At 42.6% G+C, this 22,987-nt stretch overlaps 2 protein-coding genes and 1 long non-coding RNA gene across 11 annotated transcripts in view; 2 read left to right on the top strand and 1 right to left on the bottom strand.

Moving 5' to 3' along the window:
- EXD1 (exonuclease 3'-5' domain containing 1) overlaps window positions 1-3,667 on the top strand; it is a 29,979-nt gene extending 26,312 nt beyond the window's left edge. For all 8 annotated transcript variants that reach the window (XM_083615051.1, XM_083615053.1, XM_083615052.1 and 5 more), the window contains 2 exons: window positions 97-288; window positions 1,701-3,667. In XM_083615051.1, the coding sequence (XP_083471177.1) occupies window positions 97-288; window positions 1,701-2,375 (867 nt within the window). In that variant the 3' untranslated portion in view covers window positions 2,376-3,667. The remainder of the gene's footprint in view (window positions 1-96; window positions 289-1,700) is intronic.
- The window catches only part of LOC310766305, an 818,379-nt gene extending 802,996 nt beyond the window's left edge, over window positions 1-15,383 (bottom strand). Inside the window, exons 1-3 of the long non-coding RNA XR_014550041.1 lie at window positions 12,429-15,383; window positions 5,786-12,161; window positions 19-3,358 (exon numbers count right to left, since the gene is read on the bottom strand). This is a non-coding gene — a long non-coding RNA (uncharacterized lncRNA). The remainder of the gene's footprint in view (window positions 1-18; window positions 3,359-5,785; window positions 12,162-12,428) is intronic.
- INO80 (INO80 complex ATPase subunit) overlaps window positions 6,202-22,987 on the top strand; it is a 53,812-nt gene continuing 37,026 nt past the window's right edge. Inside the window, exons 1-11 of one of the 2 annotated variants that reach the window (XM_083610101.1) lie at window positions 6,202-6,339; window positions 15,551-15,736; window positions 16,479-16,645; window positions 16,912-16,979; window positions 17,562-17,723; window positions 18,026-18,146; window positions 18,671-18,885; window positions 20,520-20,573; window positions 21,205-21,408; window positions 22,262-22,457; window positions 22,617-22,684. In XM_083610101.1, the coding sequence (XP_083466227.1) occupies window positions 15,594-15,736; window positions 16,479-16,645; window positions 16,912-16,979; window positions 17,562-17,723; window positions 18,026-18,146; window positions 18,671-18,885; window positions 20,520-20,573; window positions 21,205-21,408; window positions 22,262-22,457; window positions 22,617-22,684 (1,398 nt within the window). In that variant the 5' untranslated portion in view covers window positions 6,202-6,339; window positions 15,551-15,593. The remainder of the gene's footprint in view (window positions 6,340-15,550; window positions 15,737-16,478; window positions 16,646-16,911; window positions 16,980-17,561; window positions 17,724-18,025; window positions 18,147-18,670; window positions 18,886-20,519; window positions 20,574-21,204; window positions 21,409-22,261; window positions 22,458-22,616; window positions 22,685-22,987) is intronic. The other variant, XM_083610102.1, reaches the window with a different exon arrangement.

Raw genomic sequence — 22,987 nt, forward strand, 5'->3', positions numbered from 1 at the left:
TAAGCCAATAAGTTATACCAGCAATTGCATTTTGAACTCCAGTTTGGGAAGTGTTAGTATTATTATTATTTTTCATTTTATGTTTGGGGTATGTAGGAAAACCCTGAGATATGGTTTGTGCGACCCCTTCCACCTGCATTGCTCAAAGTGTTGGCTCTGGAGGCAGCATACCTCCTCCCTCTCCGCATGTTGCTACTTGATGAAATCATGTCTGACTTAACAACTTTGGTGGATGGATATCTAAATGCCTTTCGGGAAGGATCTGCAGATCCACTGGGGAGCACAGAGGTAAGTGAAACTTCAATAACTTTCAATTTCTTTATTGCTGCCAGTCTTGTTTTTAGATTTCAGAACTGCGCATTACTGAGGTTTGATACTTGTTTGTTTGTTTGAATCCTGTTCTGCTTTCATTTTCCAGGAGATTCCAAAGCAATTCACATTATAAATCACAAAAAATTAATTGGAATTGTTTGTAACACCATCATAACTAAATGCAACAGGAACCAGCGCTAGTCAGAGAACACCTGAGTGAAGAGTGTTTAGTTCAGGGGTTGGCAATTTTTGTGTGGCTTGGGCTGGTTCACGGTCCCACAGACGCCACGGTGGGCCAGAGTGTGTGCACGCACGCATGCGCAAACACTATTTCTGACGCTCCTTCTGGCACGCAAGTATGCACAGCTTCCCATTGGCTGCAGGAGCCAGCCAATGGGAAGCCGGCCAGCGTTGTGGAAGGTGGTCCCCACTCTGCTCAGCACCGGTTTAGCACGGTGCACGGGAGCTGACCGAGCGGGTGGCAGGAGTCCCCAGGCAGGTGGCAGGGGGGCCATGAGCCGGTTAAACGACCCCCATGGGCCGCTTGTGGTCCATGGGCCTTAGGTTTCCGACCCCTGGTTTAGTTGATGCTAGTGAAACCACCCATCATTGGTGCCTGCCTAGCCTCAGTGGGAAGAGCAATCCAAACCCAGTCAAATAACCTCAGTGTTGTCTACACTGACTGGCAGTGGTTTTCCAGGCATTCAAGCAGGAATCTTTTCTAGCCTTACCTAGAGATGCCAGGTATTGAAGATGTGACTTTTTGCATGCAAAGCCAATGCTCTTATCACTCAGGCACACCTCTTCCAATACCAGATCCTTAGTATTACGTTTGATTGTCTTATATCTCCTGCCAGTCCTCTTCATATGGAAAATGGGTATTTAAAGGACTTACAGTACCTGAGGAATGTGACCACAAAGAGCCAACACACACACACCCTGCCCAGAGGGGAGTGAGCCTTGAAAAAGTTGAGCTGGTTCCCTTCCCAACGTCAGGGGATCCAGTTCCCTTCATCACAGTGGGTACCATGCAAGAGTAAATATTACTTGCAAAAATAAGAGTGAACATACACACATCCAATAGTGTTGGGGTTAGGAGGATGCAGTGTTTGTGTCATCTGAGAGGCACATCATTGGTGATGGTAGGGATTTATCACAACAGAGGCATCAGTAAGTGCCTGCCAGTGTTAGGCAGCAGATAGCCATTTAAATAGGTTGCTTCAGGGTGGGGATTTTCAGGCCCCTCATTGGCATGGATCTAACACAGCTGGAGTAGAATGTATTGAGCCTTTCAGTGTTTTAGCTCCATCTGTAGATTTAACTACTCTTGAAACAGTAATAAAAAGTATACTACAGTTCTGATCTACATGCATGTGATTTTTAATTAGATATCCTGTATGGAGCTACCACAAGAGCTTAGACAACTGGCAGATTTTTACAAGGAACGAAGAAAGAGGGCAATGCAGAACTTCCAGCTGAATGAGGAAGGTCTCCTCATCAGAACACAATTAGAAACTATGGGAAGAAGGGTAGCAAAGGCGAAAGAAAACCAGAGAGATAGTACTGGCTTAATTCTTTCTAGTAGGGCAGTATCCCCTAAGAATACCAGTCCTCTCCACCTCTTGGGTCAAGATGATCAGGACAACTCTGAAAAAGAAGACCGGCAGGCAAATCATTGTAATAATCAATGGGCAACAGTTGGTGCGAGTAACGTTGAATCTGAAGCAGAAGCAAGACGTCCCGTTTGCTGTAAATCAGTACTGGGAGCATGTGAGGTGAAAGGAAGAAAACCATCTCCAGTGTTCAAACCGCAAACAAAGGTAGATTTGACTTTAGAAGAGGAAATAAAGGAATTGTTGACAGAAGGCAAGAATGAAGACAACAAATCTGCTGTTTCTGCCCTTTCACCTCCAAAAGCAAACAATTCTAGGATCCCATTTCAAGCTGTAAAGCAATCTAGCCAAACCCTGTCTAATGCTGCCATGAGTAGAAATCCCTCTTCTCAAACAACTCGTGATTACTGTCTCCAGGTTCCCACAAGACAGAAGAATGGGGGGAAGTGATTTGGCGGTTCACTTTGTCTTGCCTTCAAATTTCAACTGTCAGCTGCCAGCCCCAAGCCCTGGAGGCAAGGAGCAGAAATTGTTTCCTTTTCAAATTCTTTATTGGAAGACTTCCATTAATGGAGCAAATTCTGGAGGTGGCTGGACACCACTGGATACCACTGTAGTCTTGAGTCCAGTATTTTTTCCAGATTATTCCAAAGAACCATTGATTTTCATTCTATTTGAATGTTCCACTTATACAACTAAACCTAAAGTTCATGTATGTGCTTCCTGTATTGTTAACTTCATGACAAAGGGGGAAGGAGTCCCCAACCCTTTCATAATGATTTCAAAAAAACACACCCAACAACATAGAAACACAAATCATCTGCAGAATTGTTAGCTGTTCCCCACTGCTCCCCAATACAGTATTTGCAGTAATATCTTTGGAACAGGTTTTCCATTCTGGATCGCAAAATTCTCCCTGGAGCAATATATAAAGTTATTTATTGCACCAAGTACCCATAAATAATAGCATTATTTGTACAACATAGTCTACAAAGGGAACAGCAAACATTTTTAAGCAGCTCAATCCTAACCATGTTTACTCCGAAGTTCAATTATCAGTTGGACATGTGATGCAGTACTGAATAACTGTGTTCTAGGTTTCAAAAGGTTGTTGTTGTTGTTGTTGTTGTTGTTGTTGTTGTTCAGTCCTTTAGTCGTGTCTGACTCTTCGTGACCCCATGGACCAGAGCACGCCAGGTACTCCTGTCTTCCACTGCTTCCCGCAGTTTAGTCAAACTCATGCTGGTAGCTTCGAGAACACTATCCAACCATCTCGTCCTCTGTCGTCCCCTTCTCCTTGTGCCCTCCATCTTTCCCAACATCAGGGTCTTTTCCAGGGAGTCTTCTCTTCTCACAAGGTGGCCAAAGTATTGGAGCCTCAGCTTCACGATCTGTCCTTCCAGTGAGCACTCATCACGATCTGTCCTGGCTTCCTTTTTTTGTGGGGAAAACAATTACATGGTAAAAGGCCTTTAGTTGGGCAGCATTACAGCAGCAGAACTGCAAAGACAGGATCCTAAGCATGCTTATTTGAAAATAGGTATGAGTTGTTCATTTTCAAAATAGAAGGGCAAAGCTGTATACTGTTTGTTGGAATTTGAACAGATGTTTCTTAAAATGCAAGTGTGTACATTTCAGATATAAACCTAATATGCTGGGTTTTTTGGTAGATGGTTTTCCCAAGAAAACTCTTCACAAGGCAGTTGGAATGTTTTTCTCTAAAATAAAAGTCATGTTTCTTCTTTGTGGTCTTTTTGCATTCACGTATATAGGTCCTGTATCTGCACAGAGCAACATCTTTTAGAGCTTCAAAATGGAATCCAGCAATCATCCTTCAAACAGGTGGCCCCTGCACTGTATACAGGCCTTGAGGAATAGGCAACCAACTTAGCACCACCCCATTCACTTTCATGCACTGCAGAATTAATGTTTCGCAGCTTTCCTCAACATTTTTTATTCTAATTTGCTGGACGTTCTTGTTAAGTTATATATACAGTGGTATCTCAGGTTAAGAATTTAATTCGTTCTGGAGTTCTCTTCTTAACCTGAAACTGTTCTTAACCTGAAGCACCACTTTAGCTAATGTGGCCCCCTGCTGCCGCTGCATTAATTTCTGTTCTCATCCTGAAGCAAAGTTCTTAACCCGATGTAATATTTTTGGGTTAGCGGAGTCTGTAACCTGAAGCGTATGTAACCTGAAGCATATGTAACCCGAGGTGGGATATCAAATCCAAACTCTTCTTCTTCTTCTTCTTCTTCTTCTTCTTCTTCTTCTTCTTCTTCTACTACTACTACTACTATACTAAGTCCCCCCCCCCCGCCCGATGGATTTGGACACTGCAGCCTAGATTCCCCCTTTAGCTGCCTGAAAATACAATTCCTCAGATATAAGTAGAATAACAACATAAAAGGAGCCCTGCTGAATCAGACCAAAGGTCTATTTAGCCTACCATCCTATTTTTCTACATACTTACTGGTCTATTTCTCCACTATTGAGAGCAAAGGCTTCTCCCATTCACGGGTGGCTGGTGTCCACTAGACTTAGTGGGGCGATTAAGAAGTCAAAGCTGTGTGGCCAAGTTCTTTCCCCTCCATTATACTGTGGACACTTTAGGAATTGCTGTTCTATAGATAGCATCTAACTAAATGGAAAAAATAGCCTAGTTTTAAGAAGGGTTTCCTGCTCTCCCAAATACTTCTTCTGGGGGGAAAAGTTCTGTGGCCACTTGAACTCTGCAATTGTATTAATACCTGTCACCTAAGTGTCTTATTATGGCTCAGAAGGGGTGGATTCATGCAACAAATACTAGATTACTCAGAACTAGGCCCCACTGAATTCCATGTGGATCACTCCCTGGTAAGTATGAACAGGATTGCAGCCTGGTTAGACTTAAAAGGTGTCACACAGGACTGTTAACAAGGAAAGAAAAGGATTCCATAACTTTCCAGACCTATGAGAAAAGATTATGCCCCTGGCTCAGTGTATTCATTTCTACATCTTTTCCCCCAGAACGCTGAATAAAGTGCAGGGATATTACATGGACTAGGACCTGCATTAAAATCACCACTCAGCCATAAAACTTACTGTGACCTTTGACCAGTCTCTCAACGTAACCAGCTATTCTCTGGTACCTGGTATTCAGAAGCAGTTTATAGTCATCACAAATAGGAATAGTCAGATCTATGGATGAGGTTAATCTCCCCTTTCAAGTTGGTGTCTGCCTTTCCAGTTGTAAAAATGCAGCACGGAAAAACTTAAATTTTGTCTAAAATGCGTCCTTAGGTTTTAGAGATATAAGTACGAAAGTCCTGGTCAGATATATGTACATGCACACATACAGTGTTACATATAATTTATATCCTTTTACCAAAACAAATACATTGCAAGAACAAAATACACTGCAGCACTTTAGAGCTGTCACCATTTTCCTTGCAAGGCAGTTACAAAAATAGCTCAGTTATTTCCCACAGTGGCAAACCGTTTAATACTCAAGTGGTAAGACAAGAAATGTGCGGGGGGTGGGGAGGTGAATTGAAAGAGAAATTGATACCAGGTACTATCAAATTAATGCATGGGGCCTTTGATTAAAGGGATCCAGTTCTCAATCTTATTTCATTCACTGTAAGAGATTTATGTGCCGTCTTTCGGGCTTTAATACAAAACAGCCGTGGCAAAAGCATGCTGGAGAAACCGCGAACAGAGAGAATTCGATTACTGCCTGTGAAAATACTTTCAATCAAAAGGAAGGCTCTCAGTTGATCGCAGGCCTACCAAGGTCTGCACAGCCCCACCCCTAAACACAGGAGCAAGGTTAGCCAAACGCTACGTCACTTCCAAGGAGCTCCCGTTGGAATCTTACCCTCGCGAACCTTTAGCTGGCGCCTCGCGCGAGAATTGCTAACTCACGCCAGTCTCTTCGGCCGAAAGCGTTCGGTAATTTCCGTCACCGCCAGACTCAACCAGTCGAACGATGAACGAATCGATGCTACAGGGGTCCTTGTGGGTTCTATGTGGGGGGAAGAGCACGGGATGTGGACTCGGGGACAGTGTGGCGGTTGCGGCGAAGCACGCCGCCGAGCATTTCTAGGTGGGGGCTCCGAGGGCCAGCTAGGGGTGCCGAGTTCGATTGTTCTGGCCTGGCCATGGCGCCTCTCCTCCCCCCCGCCATGGCTCCCCGTGTCCCTGCTCCTCTCCTCTCAGTGAGCGAAAGTGGCCGCCGCCGCCGTCCCAGCGCCCGCAGCCGCCGCCTCCTCAGCAGCAATAGCGCGGCCGCCATCTTGGCGAGGCAGAAGCCGAGAGGCACCGCGGCAGGGCACAGGCAGCGCCAGCGCAGCGCGGGGCGAGAGGCCGGCGCCAGAGAGCGGGGCGGGCAGCTCGCAAGCCACCCCCGGCCCAAGCCGGGCCACGCACCAGGTAAGACGCCGGGGCTCCCGGCCCGAGGCAGGGGGCAGCGCCGGAGGGACCCGCTAGGCCAGGTTCCGGCTTCCCCCCCGAACCCAACCCCTCCTTCCCGCTCCCTCCGCAGCGGCCCCGGCAGCCGGGCCTTCTCTTAAAGCGACAGGCCCTGCCGCTCCTCTGGGGTGGAGGGAGGGAGAGCAGGCACACGCGCGCCCCCCACTGCGGAGGGGGCGGGACCCCGGCAACCTCCCCTCACCCGCAAAACGCTCGCGCGGAAGGAGGGAAGGCGCCCTTGGCGGGGCCCGTGCCGCCCCTCGGCAGCGTGCGGCGCCGGGGTGAGGGTGTGTCGGTCGCACCCAGCCCACGTGCGCGCCCCGCGCTTTGCATGAAGGCGGCGGACGAGGAAACGGGAGCTCAGCGTATGGGCTTGACAGCCCCGCCTTAAGCAGCGTCCCGGTTTAGCCTATAGGATTGCCAACCGCTCTGCTTCCTATGCGGTCTGTTAACCATTGGAACGGGCGGTTCGACTCTTTCTTCGGTTTTATTTTGGTATTGTTTGTGGGGTTCAGGATCGTGCTTGCAGATTCCAAGACCCCAGCATACTTGAGCGTCAAGCGTAAAACAGAAAATAATAGTGCATATCGGTTTCGCAATTTTAATCTGAAAATTTCTGTTCGCATAGATTATGTAGAACACGTGCTCAAAAGCTGTAAATGACTTACTGGTCACATGGTAAGTGTGATTTGGTAGTTTGATCTGGGATGCATATAGTGCAACCTGATCACACTCCAAAACGTTTGGCTGCTGGGCTGTCCTCGGTAACTAGAATGGCAATCATGGAGGGCTGTTGGTTAAGATTGTGCTGTTGCATGTTTAAACTGGAAGGTCTGGCTAGCTTGTAGCATAACATGATGGCTATCACTTCCTTTGCCCCCTGGTTGCAAGCAAACTTACCTTTCACAAGTGTATTTGTGACAGGTCAGTATGCCTGTGTTCCATATATACTACTAATAGGAGTGAGTGTTTCTGTTATTTAAAAAACTTCAGTACACATCTTAATCTTGACTTCTATGCAATCTCCTGCAAGGTTTCTTGGGTAGATGTAGTGTTTTGACAGAGGAGAGGTAAATACCAGTACAGTCAAACCTCGCTTGTTGAATGGCTCCGTTTTCGAACATTTCGGCTCCCAAACGCCAAAAACCCAGAAGTAAATGCTCTGGTTTTTTAATAGCTTTTGGAAGCCAAACGTCCTACGTGGCTTCTGCTTGAGTGCAAGAAGCTCTTGCAACCAATCAGAAGTCTCACCTTGGTTGCTGAACATTTCAGAAGCCCAACAGGCTTCTGGAACCGATAATGTTCGACAACCAAGGTTTGACTGTACTTATTAGTGTACTAAGGGGTGTGATGGTCTGCTTGTAATTAGACCATCACAGTGTATCATTTCCAAATTTTGGATTTAAATTGTTTGATTCAGAGCAGCTAAATTGGTTCCTCTACTGCAGGGGTAGCTAATCTGCAGCTCTTTAAATGTTGTTGAACTGCAACTCCCATCATCCTCTGCCATCATGGCCAATGGTCAAGGATAATGGGACATGTAGTTCAGCAGTATCTGGAGGGCCATTCATAAGTTAGCCACCTCTGCTCTGCTGCATCAAAACCAACATGGGGCTGTTTTGACTGGAGCTTGGTTGTTTTTCTTCATGCTTTTTAGTGCTCCAGGATTAGAAATGTTATGTTGTTAACATCTTAATTATAGAAGCCAAAAGCAGTCGTTCAACTAGAATATCTTGTACTGCTACTTGAAAAATTAGAATGAGAAAGAACATGTGGCATAGGTTAAAACTTATCACTGCTAAACATTTACTTAGTACTTCAGATTTGCAAAGTATACGTTTGCCTTCAAAACAGTTCTGTAGTTGGTTGCTAGTATTACCATTTCACAGATGAGTAATGGAAATGTATGGCCAGATCCTACCCATCTTTTAACTGAAAGTAAGCCCCACCAAGTTTAATAAACACCAAAGTAAGTGTTCATAGCAGTATAACCTCAGTATAGTTTTATCCTTTCACATAAGTCTTTGAAAAAGGTGGAACTTGAATTTCCTTTCCAAATCAATAGATTTCCTAGCAATTTTTTTTCTACTCTGTTGTTTAGCAACCATGAATATGTTGTTCTTTGACTTTAGATAGCCACAGATTCAAATCAAAATGAAACTCAACTTTAATCAATTTTAGTTTTTCTGCTTACTGAAACTGATGCAAAATTTAAAGAAAAAAGTAAAGTACAGAAGAATATTAAATTAGGATTGATTTATTTCCATAATCTGGTGGTAAAAATGCTTTTGCTTTAGTGGAACCCCGCACAGTAAACCTAAGACAATTCTGTTCCAGTTAAGCACAGAAGCAACTGACCCAGCGAAGCAAAACCACAAATGTCATGTATTGGCTGTGAAGCGACCTATGCACTAGTTTTGTATAAGGGTCAATGGTCTGTGTGACAAATGTGTATATCACTAGTTGTCAACCCTTGGCTGTGTTTTCTACCACACAACAGCAAAGTTTACTACATACAATGGTACTTACAACAAACACTTGTGGATTTGTTACACAGCAGCTCTTCTCTCAGAATTAAAGTAGTTTTTCACCTATAATAATGTGTTAAGCTGCTGAAAAGTCATCCATTATCAGTTTGCTCATTTCTTTCTGTGGTAGGTAGGTTTTTGTATGTTCTTGTCCGGACTCCTATGTTGATTTCAATCTTCGTCGTTATATAGTAATTCTTTAACTATTCTTGAAAAAGGTTTTTCTACAAACTTACTAAGTTAATAATGCCTTTATTGGGCTAGAGCCTGAACACTTTTTTCAAGAACATGTTGTCCATTTGAGATTACTGATTTGCTATCCTGAACCAGTGGCATACAGGCATTTTAGTATTGCAGATCTCTCCGAAAGTACTAAATTCCAAATAGTCTTTTTGGAGAAGTCTTGTACTCATTAGAAGCTTGTGCAGATTTTAGATGTGGCATAGTCCACAACCCAGAACTGACGGTTATATGGGTTTGTGAGGGATCACGTACTGTACTCTGTTGTTTTCTCTTCACCTGCCATTATGTGAGAATGCAACAAAAGTCACAGTTTGACTAACAGCGTAATCCAATGGTACTGCTATGTCAATGCCACTGATGTCAATGTAGTAGTAGCTTAATGCAGTTGGGATCCCTTACACTCCTAGCAGCAAAGTCAACAGCAAAATTATGCACCTTTAAAGAAGAATATAACAACACTGACGGACTCCCCCACAGCATCCCTGGCAACACTGCTTACACCCACAAATCACAGTGTCATGTGTTAATGATGCCTGCACACTGCACAGTAGCCAGCATTGGAAGAAACCAACCCACTTATGGTGGCAGACACACATCTCTGCTGCCACCCTGCCTCACACACCAATCTAGCAGTCACAGAGACACGCTAGTGCCCTTAGTAGTTCACACTACCATCCTGCAGCCAGCATAGTCCAGCAGTTGTCACCAGTACCTATGCACTCCTGAAGTTTGTGTCCTCTTATATCACAAGCATGGGCAGCCCTAGTCACACTTTCATCAGGCAAGGGCATAGGGGAACACAGGAAATGTTGCCTGGGCTTTTGGCCCTTTATTTGAAGGGTGCCATTCTGGCTTTATTTAATGGGCCAGGATTTGTTAGATCTCCCTTCCAATTTTATAGGTGTATTTTGAGATTTTTGGTTGTTCTTATTTTTTTAAATGTAAGTTGCCTTGGGTCACTCTATGAAGTTTAAAAAAAGAATAGTAAGTATGGATGCTGCAAGTTGCAACACCCAAGCATATCTTTAGCTCATTTGGAAGATACTATGTGATGTATTCACTCAACTTCTACACCTGCCCTGAAGTTTGACAATCCTAGGATGGTTACATACAAATGACTATAAAATCATTGCGTACAAGATATAAACAATCAGCTGCAAGTTAATGAAAACATTAATTTATAGCAAGTAATCACAACATAACCTCTGAATCTTAGCTCACCCAAACCCAAATCTTTGGGTTTCCCAGGAGAAGAATTCAAGGCCCAGTAGGCTATGATAAAGGGAATGATACCAAGAGGGAGCCGCTAGCCAGTGGACAAACAAGCAAGCACGGTAGCCACAACAAACTCCCGGGGAGCAACCTTATGAGCTCTCTGGTAGGCCAGTAGGAAAGATAATAAAAATGGGAAATAAGGGATAGCAGTTCAACTCCTAGCCTAGAGATTTATTTAACTCACCACAAGGCAAAACACAAAATTTGGCTGCCTAGCTAAGCAGCCAGTAGTCTTGGAAGCAAAAAAAGATAGAGATAACATGCCACACTTCACACTCAGTAGAGCAGCTCCCTAAATCAAACATCAACTGGAGAAAAACCTAGGATGGAACATTTGTCATCCGACAGCCCTGGCAGATATAAACTAGGAATAGGGAGGATTTATTTAAAGCTTTTGCTCTGCAGGCCAACTTGTTTTGCATACATGAGGTCCCCGGTTTGAACCCGTACACAGTCTCCCTGTGCAGGAGGCTGGGAGGAGCCTGTCAACACAGGCACACCTGAGATTGTCAGGGATTCACACTGTCTGTGTTGGGTGCCTTTGGTAGCCAAGCCAGAAATTGTGGCTTCTACGTTCCTGCCTCTTCTGGCTCAGCTGTTGTGTGGCCAAGGAAGCCCCCATTCCTACAAAAAAGAGTGATGGGAAGCCTGCCAGTCTACGCAATGCACAGCTGAGGTGTTCCAGAGCAGAAAAGGCAAGTCCTACATGGGTAAGAGGTTACAGGTATATTGACCACACAGCTGTTAACTAGCACCACTTTTCCTTCTGTTGTGGGATCTCACTATTAAAGCTGTTGAAATTATCAACAAATGTGGGGGTGCTTTCTTTGCTTGCCCTTATAGGAACAAGTGAGACAAAGTTGCATTGAGCAATATCAGTGCTAAAGTGAGTTTTAAAAGCAAGATGAGTAGAGTTGCCAACCACCTATTCTAGCAGGGCTCCTGACAGCGGAATAGCACCTGCACCCATCACTGTATCCCCATGCTAAGTTTGGTTGCACATAATTTGTCTGTCAAACAAAATTGAACTTATAGCAGCCCTGCTAGATGAAAAGATGGCAACCCCACATAAGAACAGCTGGATGTGCAAATGTTTGCTGCTGGTTGTTCTGCAAGATCTGCTTATGGTCTGTTCTGTATGGGAGTGGGCAGGATACAGAACGATAATCCGCAGTTGCATAATAGTACCTTTGCCTAAGTGCTCATTATAGGTAGATAAGCTAGCTATCGAGAGAGACAACCATCATTTAGTTGCTCTCTTTCCTGCTGGGGTGCCCCTGATTAGTTTTATTTTTATTATTTTTTATATAAAAGGGTTATAAGAGCCTTCCACAACCCAGTGCCCTCCAGATGTTGCTGGACTGCAACTCTCACTATCCCTGGCCTGAGCATTGCCCATAGTGTCTGGATCTGATAGGAGTTTTTAGTATAGTTTAATATTGCATAGTGTTCCTGCAGAAGGGTTGATATTTGAAATGTGCTGGGCTCAAAACACTATTTAAAATAATTTATTACACTACTCTATATTCAGAGTATATATTTGGCGTATACAAAAATAGAATAAAATACTTAATACAAAAGCAGTTTTAAAATATAAAAATCAACATGAATTTTAAAATGGCAGAAATGAAATAGACCAATTTGGCAAGGCTTGGGAGAAAAGTAAAGTTTCCCACGGATGTTGAGAACATAACAGTGTTGATTGAGGATTGCTTCCCTTCTAAGAATACTAGAGAACTGGTGACACAATACAGTGGTACCTCGGGTTAAATACTTAATTCATTCCGGAGGTCCGATCTTAACCTGAAACTGTTCTTAACCTGAAGCACCACTTTAGCTAATGGGGCCTCCTGCTGCTGCTGCGCCGCCAGAGCCCGATTTCTGTTCTCATCCTGAAGCAAAGTTCTTAACCTGAAGCACTATTTCTGGGTTAGCGGAGTGTGTAACCTGAAGCGTATGTAACCTGAAGCGTATGTAACCTGAAGCGTATGTAACCTGAGGTACCACTGTACTAAAAGCATGTGCTGAAGTCACAGCATGGTTTACCACAAGGCCATGTGGCACCATCAACAGGTCTTCATCCACAGATCTACGTGACTGTGGTGGAATGGAGGGGAAGAAACATCTTCCCAGCTACTGTTTATCAGGCTCTCTGCTTTTTTCCTGTGTTTGGTTCCCCTGATATCTCCATTAGAAGAGTCAGCTATTAGGGAAAGATAATGTCAGTCATATAGTATTCACCCTTTGCAAGGAGTTGTGGTGGAACTTGTTATTGTGCAGGTCATGTGCCAGAGCACAGATTCTGGAAAGGAAAAAAAAGGAATCACAAATGTTTAGTTAGCAGTAGTTAGAGCAGAGCGCCTCTAGTTCACAAGCAAAGTGAACTTGTGCATTTCATTGTCTGGTAAGCGCCTGCTTACTTGCATTTGGGAATTCCTAGCTGATAGAACTCCTCCTTTCTGCACAGCAAATCCTCACCCCACAGCTCCTAAGTATAATACAGTGGTACCTTGGTTCTCAAACTTAATCTGTTCCAGGAGTCCATTCGACTCCCGAAACCATTCGAAAAATAAGGCACGGCTTCTGGTTGGCTGCAGGAGCTTCCTGCACTCAAGTGGAAAACGTGTCAGACGTTTGGCTTCTGAAAAACATTCACAAACCAGAACACACACTTCCGGGTTTGCGACATTTGGGAGCCGATTTGTTTGACAACTAAACCTTTTGGGAACCAAGGTCATTATTTCCAGTCATTATTATAGGGTTTTGAGCTAGTGGTCATGGACCAGAACCAGGCACTCTAGATTCATTTCAGTCAGGGTTTAGGCCCAGTTTTCGCACAGAAACTGTTTTGGTCACCTTGTATGACGACCTCTGTCAAAAGACAGGGAAAATACTTTCCTGTTAATTCTCCTCAGCCTCTCAGTGGCTTTTGATACAATCAACCATGGTATACTTGTGGAGTGACTGTCGTGGGGTGAGGGTGGCACCACTTTGCAGTGGTTCCGGTCCTACTTTGGTGGTTGTTTCCAGAGGGTGATGTTTGGGGTGTGCTCTGCGGCCCCATGGAGCCTTCAATGTGGGGTTCCACAGGGTTGATTTTCTCCCTCTATGGTGTTTAATGTCTACATGAAACTGCTGAGTGGGTTCACCCAGAGTTTTGGAGTACAGTGGTACCTCAGGTTAAGTACTTAATTCGTTCCGGAGGTCCATACTTAACCTGAAACTCTTCTTAACCTGAAGCACCACTTCAGCTAATGGGGCCTCCTGCTGCCGCTGCACAATTTCTGTTCTCATCCTGAAGCAAAGCTCTTAACCTGAAGCACTATTTGTGGGTTAGCAGCGTATGTAACCTGAGGTACCACTGTACACTGTCAGCAATATACTGATAAAACACAGCTCTATTTCTCCTTTACATCTGCATGTGTGGCACTGGACGTGCTGGATTGTTGGCTTGCCTCAAGAATGGATGGGATGAGAGCCAAAAAACTGAAGCTCAATCCTGATATGACTGAGGCACTGTTAGTGGGCGATTGCTTAGACCGGATGGGTGAGAGGTTGCCTGCTCCTGTTGGGGTTGCACTCCCTCTGAAGGAGCGGGTAAGTAGCTTGAGGGTACTCCTGGAGTCTTTGCTGTTGCTTGAGGCTCAGGTGGCCTCAATGGCAAGGAGTGCCTTCATCAGCTTTGGCTAGTGGCCCAGCTGCTCCCCTATCTGGATGGAGATAGCTTAACGTCTGTTGTCTATTGCTCTGGTAACATTTAGGTAAAATAAAAACTCTTCAGTTTTATTTGGATAATGCAGATGCATATTGTTTTGATGTAAACTACTTAGAGTCTTTTATTACATTAAACGGCAGAAAAAGTTAATTAATAAATAATAAAATAATATTGAAACGTGTTTACTTTTGCGATTACCTATATATTCTGAGAGCGGTGAAGTCAGCAGTATGCACTTTCTGAACTTCAGTGTTAATGACATAAATAAGTTGTGACATCTGTATTGTGTTATCTGCTGGCAAATGCAAGAAGAACTAGCATAAGTCCTGTTAAATTAATAAGTATCACGAGAACTGTTGAGATATGTGAGCTTGTATGCTGCATTATGCAACTGTTGTAGTGGCTTACCATGGTCTTGGAACACTAGATGTTGGAACACTAGTTGTATAGCAAGCCAATTCACATTTTCCTACATTATTCCTGTATCACTTGTGCTATTATGTATCCCTGTCAATGAACTACTTATATTAGATTCTAGAATAAAGAGCTCTCATATCATGTCAGATAGATGATTTTTTAAAAGCCAGTGGAACAATTTCCTCATTGACTTGTTTGCGATGGACCCCTCTGGGGGATTCTCCAGCATTGTTCTAGAGTGCATGTTTAGTTCACACAATGTGTCGGCTTGGTCTCACAGTTACCTCATATGAACTGAGTTTATAAACTAGGATACACCTATCTCTTTCGTGCAGCTGTACATTGCAGGGGAAGATCAACAGGGTTGGGCAAACCTCTTTTTGTTACTTCTCCTTGACAAACCCTTCCAAGAAGCCTCTGGGTTCCCAAGGATGCTATTAGAAAACCACCGATATTCCTCAGTTTCAGGCCAGGTCTTTCTCATCTCTTTGCTAGGGGGCTAGATGCAAGGCCAAATAAAAAACAATTTATTTATTTTTTTGCAACCTGAATTATAATCCCTGCTGATAAAATTTGATAAGACTTAAGTGAAACCATTTGAACATTTTTTTATCACATGATGTTTAATTTTGTTCTGTTACCTAGTTGGACAGTCATGGGAACAAACTTTGAAAATGTAATTCCACAATGAAATATACCACAATGACTATTGGTATAGAATTTAAATAGGACATGAGCAACCTGATCTTCCAAGCACATGCATTGACAGGCATTACAGGTCAAGCCAATATAAGCCGCAATAAAAAAATCCCCATGAAAAGAAACAGGATCCTGTGAGTTTATTACTTTTTATATATATTGTAAACCACCCTGTCATCCTTGGATGAAGGGCAGTATAGAAATTGAATTCACAACAACAACAACATTTTTTTAAAAAACAAGGACTTCAAATAGATGTGATTATGCTAAATAGTTACATTCTGTTTTGGAACAGCTGTGCGTTAGGAGGCAACTTTGCATGAGGAGAGGCTTGTTCTATGGCCTCAGAGCTGGGTGCAAGAGAGGATGGCAACTGCACAGAGCTGGCAACGCCCCTCTATTTGCGATATCTGGAGAAAGCTCTGCGGTTGGATCATTTTTTACGTCAGACTTCCGCTATCTTCAACAGGAATGTATCCAGGTACTAAAAGTTTTACCTTACTTTGATTTGGGAGCATGTAGAAAAGAGGCATCTTATTGTTTTCATCTTAAGTGTGTGGGATGCTATGAACCCTGGCTTGAATTCTGACTTTATGTTATGGAAAGGAGCTTTCCCCCCTCTGCATCTCCCAGTTCTCCCTCCCCACCCCCCAAAAAAGATCCGTTCTTAAGGGCTAAGGGACTCTTGGGATATAGTGGAGGGTGATGCAGATGAAGGGGGTCAAACCGCAACTTCAGATTTTAATCAGCAGAACTCGGTGGGGATTAACATTTCCTCATCCGGTTTGGCCCTTAAACTGTAGTAGAGAATGACAGTAGGTGGTTTTTTTTTTAAAAAAAAATATGCAACTAAATTTATAATTAGTTTTCACATATGAGTGGTTTATATAAAATTTCTGAAAAGCAAAAGGTTTCCTTTTGGAAGGAAAAGGAAATATTGTGCAAAACTGAAACATGCTTAACTTCCTTCTGAAACCTGAACTTCCTATAATACTTTAAGAGCATGAAATGTATCATGTTTAATTTAGTTAGAATTTTAAATTGTACTCATTTTTCATATGTGAAATTATAAATGGCTTAATCTTGTCTATAATATAATTACAAATATATCCAGTGTTGGGGATGGAGCAAAATGAGCATTTGCTGAGATGGAGCGTGGTTGTTTATTTATACATCACTTGTCCTTTTTGCTGTGATAACTATTATTTTAAACTTTATTGTAGTGATGAAAGTGAAGATGGATTGGATGACAATCCTCTGCTTCCTCAGCCTGGGGGTCCCTTGATACAAGTTAAAGAAGAACCTACAAGCTCCTTGCTTGGGGAGTCATCCGGAGCAGGAAGTTCTGGAATGTTAAACACACATTCGCTCAATGGAGTGTTGCAGTCTGGTAAATGTGCTTTACAATTAATTTTAGTTTGCATTGGGTGAGTAGACTAGCCTTTGACAGTGGACGTGTGTTTGGGATAAGGACCAATATGCTTGCCAAATGCAGAATTTAAACTATCCACTTTCAAATGGATGAAGGCTAGTAGCCTTTCTTATCACTGCGTATGTATTTTTTGTACTTAGGGCAGGGATAAATGCTTTCTCCAGCTAAATCTGTTGACTCATGTGAATAATACCATTTTTTATCTTACTGTGTCGTTTACACAGAGCCAAAAGCAGAAAAAGGGAATCTATACAACTTTTCCAAATTGAAGAAAAGCAGAAAGTGGCTAAAGGTGGGAGTTTTATTATTCTGAAATCCAAATGTGTTTACATTGATACTTCTGTTGCATTATTTTATGGTGTAGTTACAGAAATCAGAAAGCTTTCTAAAAACAGTGAAGCTGTCAAAGCACCTCACCATCTGTTAAAACTTCTTGGCTTCATGGAATTGAGAGGAATTAATTTTGTTAATCCTACATTATCTGTGCAGTTGCTTGCTTAGAATTGTAGCTTTATTTACCTGGTCAGTTGCCCTAGAGTGATGAGAAAGGCATAAAAAGAATCTCTGAACAAGTTGGGCAGGGTGGAGATAGGGAATCCTGACATGGGAGTTTCAAAATCTTGGCGCGCATTGAGAATGTATACTGTTTTTTCTTATTACTATAATAAAAGTTTCTTAGGATTGCAAGCAGGCGAGGTAGTGGGAAGATACGTTAGGAAATATTAAGGGGCTTAGGATGGTCTGTAGAAGGTGTTACTCATTTTTTTCATAACCTAGCAGTCATAAACAGGCAGGCATTTTAAAGGAATTATTGTACACCAATCTGGTCATCTTGCTCACTCTTACTGACCTAAAATCCTCTCGATTTTGGCAGAGCATTCTCCTGAGTGATGACTCCAGTGACAGTGAGTCAGCAACTGATGAGGATGGGGAAGAAGGGGATGAATTTACTCTATCTAGGGAAGAACTTCACAATATGCTGCGACTGCACAAGTACAAGAAACTGCATCGAAGTAAATACAGCAAGGATAAAGAGGTAAAATTCTAGAGCATAATTTGTCCTTTGCCAACAATTTTGGAGAGTAGCTTTGCTAACCTGTGCCCTTCAGTACAAAAACCAGGCTTTTCATCCTGTTAGTCTTTGTTTTTAGAGCAGTGAAAACATTGCTGGCTTGCAAAGATGCATGGGGTCATTATTTTGCTCATTCCAGCTTCTTAGTGTGACATACAAAAGAACACAGCTTTCTTTTTCATACTGCGAATTTTCTAGCTCAGCTGTATTCCTTAAAGCATTTCTTAAGTAAAATACATATTTATAACAATTGATGTCTGCTTCAGTTACAGCAGTACCAGTATTACAGTGCAGGTTTACTCTCCACATATGATCCTTACTATGAGCAACAGCGCCATCTCATAGGACCCAAGAAAAAGAAGTTCAAAGAGGAAAAAAAATTAAAAGGTAGGCATTGTATTGATTTGCTTTCTTAAGATTTTATAAGGGTAGACTTCCTTTCCTACTGGGCTTCTAAACTTTTGTTTTTTCTTTCACTCATCCTCCCCCAGTGTATTATACTATACTTACTTCACAGACTTGCATTCACATTCTAGCTAATTATACAGGTATATGTAACATCTTGATGCATCTTTGCCAAATCTTTGCAAATTTGGCTCAATTTGACTTTCTCATTGTGTTTATATTCTTTAATGTTTGTGAATAGAATTCCATTTGAGAGAGGAAAAGTTATTTTGTTCTCACAATATATTTCTGTATAAAAATGAAGTGAGGATTTTGTATAAAAATGAAGTGAGGAGACCTGCAGAAAAGAATTAGCAGATGTTATACATAGGATCAGGAGCAGGTTTCAAAGCAGTCCTCTTGCTATCTGTTATTGGAAGGAATAGAGCAAAAAATCATGAATGAATAATAGTGGCCTCAGTTTGTTGAGGGGTAGACTAATCATCTGGCCTTCTGTTCTCATGAAGCTAAGTTGAAAAAGGTGAAAAAAAAGAAGAGACGGGATGAAGAGCTCTCGTCTGAGGAGTCTCCACGGCGCCATCACCACCAGACCAAAGTTTTTGCCAAGTTCTCTCATGATACCCCTCCACCAGGGTCCAAGAAAAAGCATTTATCCGTTGAACAGTTGAATGCTCGCCGGCGCAAAGTATGGCTGAGCATTGCTAAAAAGGAGCTGCCAAAGGTGAGCTTTGTCAGTAAAAAAGAGTGAAATAAATACGTTTGGCTGGCAGAGAGTCAGCAAATGCAGGAATGAAGAATAAGGTAAGGTAGAAGGCCAGGCTAATATTTTATTATTAGTCAAGTCAAGGGTTGGCAATATTGGTTTACAGCTGTCTGCTTTTAGGGTGTATATACTTTTTACAATTACTTTTCTGGTTTTGATTTAAATAAGCAACATTTTGCTTGCCTAGAAAAAAGCAGTAAACCAATATGGCAAAAAGAGTGCAAGAGATCGAATATTTTCGATGTGATAGAACTATGAGTTGATGTAGAGAAGAAATACCGTATTTTTTGCTCTATAGGATGCACTTTTTCCCCTCCAAAAATTAAGGGGAAATGTGTGTGCGTCCTATGGAGCGAATGCAGGCTCCTTGGCTTCAGTGATAGCAAGGCGAAGCCTCCGAAGTGCAGAGGGAGCGCTCCCTCCGCGCTCCGGAGGCTACGCTTTGCTTTCGCTGGAGAGTGAGAGGGGTCGGTACGCACTGACCCCTCTCGCTCTCCAGGCTTCAGGGATAGCCGCCTGAAGCCTTTGGAGTGCAGCAGGAACTCACGCTGCACTCCTAAGGCTTTGGCTCTCATGGCTTCAGCAAGACTCTCATGGCTTCAGCTGAGAGGAAGAGCTGCGCAGCGCCCCTTCAGTGAAGCGGGAGGAGAAATGGAAGGGGCTCCATTTCTCCTGCCGCTTCGCTGAAGGGGCGCTGAGCAGAGAGGGGGAGAATTTTTTTTTCTTGTTCTCCCCCTCTAAAACAAGGTGTGTCCTATGGTCGCGTGCGTCCTATAGAGCGAAAAATACGGTAATTGTCCGTGTTGTGGACTGGTTTACGGGAATGGGCTAGAACCTCAGAAATAATGAGCTTACATACAGCAGTCTCCTGTTAAGGCTTCAAGGCTGGTGTCACAAGGTAAATGGGTGAAAGATGTGAATGTCCATGGTCTATGTTCCCATAAAACCTGGTTTGGTGGGAGCTCTTGGCAGCCAGCCAAGCCGAGGTCAGCATCTATTTGGGCTTTTGACAGCAACTTGTTCTGTTGCCCAGCCTACTGAGATTTCAGTGTAAGCGTTTGTTAATTAGCTGGATAATTTAATATAAGATAAGTGTTTGTTGTTTTCTTACCTTCTGAGCTATTTTAATCGTGTGTAATTATTTGGAGTTTTTCTCTCTTGTAGAGTTTTGTTTTAGTAAAGTCTGTGTATGATTTTATGAAATTTGGACCGGTCTGAGTTCCTAAACCCTTTAATTTCGACCACACTTTTTGGAGCAAGGGTCATCCACCACCTATGTAGTTGAAAGAAAGAGAGTAACAAGTGTAGAGAGAAACTTAGTCGTTTTACCATAGGAGGAAAAATTGTTTTCAGGAATTAAAGGCAAATGACATACTTCCTTGGTGATATTGATCATAGCTTTTTTTTGGGGGGGGGGGGTTTATTTGTGTTTTATTTAGCTGTAGCATGCCCCATAGCTTGATCATTTTTATAACAGTCAGCTGTCTATACAACTCACACTTTGATATTGTAATTCAGATATATTTGGAAACAGTAAAATTACTTTTTAAGAATGTGACCAGGCAATGATTTCTTTAACTCTTTCTTTATAGGCATACAAACAAAAAGTTTCTGCCCGAAACCTGTTTTTAAGCAACAGTCGAAAGGTAAGATGCATCATACATTATTTTAATACAAGATGGAAATTTACTTTATGTGAAACCTTTCAATCTATATTATTCTATTTTTGTATTATAGGAGTTTATATGCCATCGTATACTTACAATACAATACTAAATCAGAAATACAACCGAAATCATTAGAAACATAAAACCCCTAAAGACCAAAAGAAGCAGATAAAGCAATTGAAGTAAAGATGTTGGAAAATTTAAAATGGGCGTTGTCTGGCCCCAAAATGCCATCAACATAGGCACTAGGCAATCCTCCTGGAGAGCATTCCACAGTTTTGTGCCATTACTAAAAGAACAAAAAACAAAACCCTTTCCCCCGTAACCACCTGTTGCACCTCAGATCACAAGGGAACCCAGAAAAAGACATCTTGATTGTGTGGAGACGGGGAATTATTTCTGATATACTGGTTTTAAGCTGTGAAAAGTTTTATAGGTCAAAGCTAGCACTTTGAATTTGGCCTGTAAGCTAACCTGGTGCCAGTGAAGCACTGGCATAATAGGACTCTTAATGCTCAGTCTCAGTTTGCTATCTTGTAGCAGTATTTTGAATTAGCTGCCATTTCCAAGCAGTCTTCAAATTCCATCTTTCCTACCTTTCCCTTGGTAGCTGGCTCACCAGTGTATGAGAGAGGTGCGTCGAGCAGCTATCCAAGCCCAAAAGAACTGCAAGGAGACTCTACCGAGGGCTCGCCGCCTTACAAAGGAGATGCTTCTTTACTGGAAGAAATACGAGAAAGTGGAGAAAGAACACCGCAAAAGAGCCGAGAAGGAGGCACTGGAGCAGCGCAAACTGGATGAGGAGATGAGAGAGGTGAGACTGTGTCGCAGATAGGTGACATTTAGGCAGCAGAACCGAGATATCAACTGCAGTCATTGCAGTGCTCTGTACGTCAAGAGACTCAAATGCACTGCAGAACAGTTTTTATTTCTTTTTATCATTGTGTTCCAACTGCTTTTAATTCCCAGCTAAAAAAAATGCCGTGCTCCTCACGCTGTTACTTTTAGATTACCTGTGGCTGCCCAGGTGTTCTTGAACTCCAACTCAGCCAAAAGCAACTGGTGGGCCAACCTTTCCTCACCCTTGACCTGGGGGAAATACTTTTAATGTTTCTGGATACATTGGTGCAGATCTGAGTGCTACTTTTTAAGCGCATCTGATAAGCCAGGTGTCCTTTGGCCTGCATAGCACAATTTTCTGTGCTAGGCTGCTGGTACTTAAAATACTGGTTTCCTTTAGTTGAGAAATAAGATCTCTTTACATGCCCTGAACAGTAATCTTTTATCGTGTCAATATGCAAGCCACTAAAGAAAGGCCTGGCTGTGTTTCTCTTCATCTGAAAATGTCTTTTGTTTTTGTTGCCATCGAAGATCTATTTTCTGTTTTAATTTTGTATAATCCAGCCAAGGCATACTTTACCATACGGTGCCTTTTCATAAGATTTCATCTCAAGGTTAGCAAGAAAGAACAAATGTTTTTGCCGTGGTAGGGCGATTGTCATCACTTTGATATTAAAATGGTACAAGGATATAATTAAGTCTTCAATATGTTTACAGTCATCAAAATTACCTGTATTGTTTTAACTTCTTTTGAGGTTACTTTAGTATATGTCCTGCCAAAGTGAGCACTTTTGTGATTTCCTGTGTCCTTCTGTAACTTATTTTAGGCTAAACGGCAGCAGAGAAAGCTTAACTTCCTGATTACGCAGACTGAGCTGTATGCCCACTTCATGAGCCGCAAACGTGATATAGGACATGATGGAATCCAGGAGGAAATCTTGAGGAAACTTGAAGACAGTTCTATCCAGAGGCAGATTGATATTGGTGGAGGAGTCGTAGTCAACATTACCCAGGAGGATTATGGTAAGGAGTTGAACTGAACTCCGGCATGATTTAGGTGAATCATGCAAGTCATTGCTGTATTGCAGGCTTTTGGATATGTGTGTGTTTGGCCTATCTATGAAGCCTTGAGATTAATCCATGTGGACTTGTTTCTTTTTCCAAATTTGGTGGTATTTTCAGATAGTAACTACTACAAGGCTCAGGCCCTGAAGAATGCCGAAGATGCCTATCGGATTCATCAGGCCCAGGTAAGTACTCAGAAAGAACAATGGAGTAAAGTGTTCTGGAGTGCCTGGGACAGGAACGGGACACTTAAGCTTGCCTTATATATTACTAGGTTTAGTCTGTGCACCATTAATCTGTTAATTTGGAATTCTGTGTCTATCAAAACTATGAGAAAGCTGGCTTCTGCTGATTTTAAAGCAAGAGCAAGTTAAAGGGAAATATTACTACAGTGAGTTTGTTAACCCTGATTACACTCATATAGAAACTACTGAGGTTTGTCCACTGGTAATTATTGGCAAAACCTATTGGTGTTTCGCAACTTTCTG

Source organism: Podarcis filfolensis (assembly GCF_964270895.1).
Source record: "Podarcis filfolensis genome assembly, chromosome: 1".
Taxonomy (NCBI): domain Eukaryota; kingdom Metazoa; phylum Chordata; class Lepidosauria; order Squamata; family Lacertidae; genus Podarcis; species Podarcis filfolensis.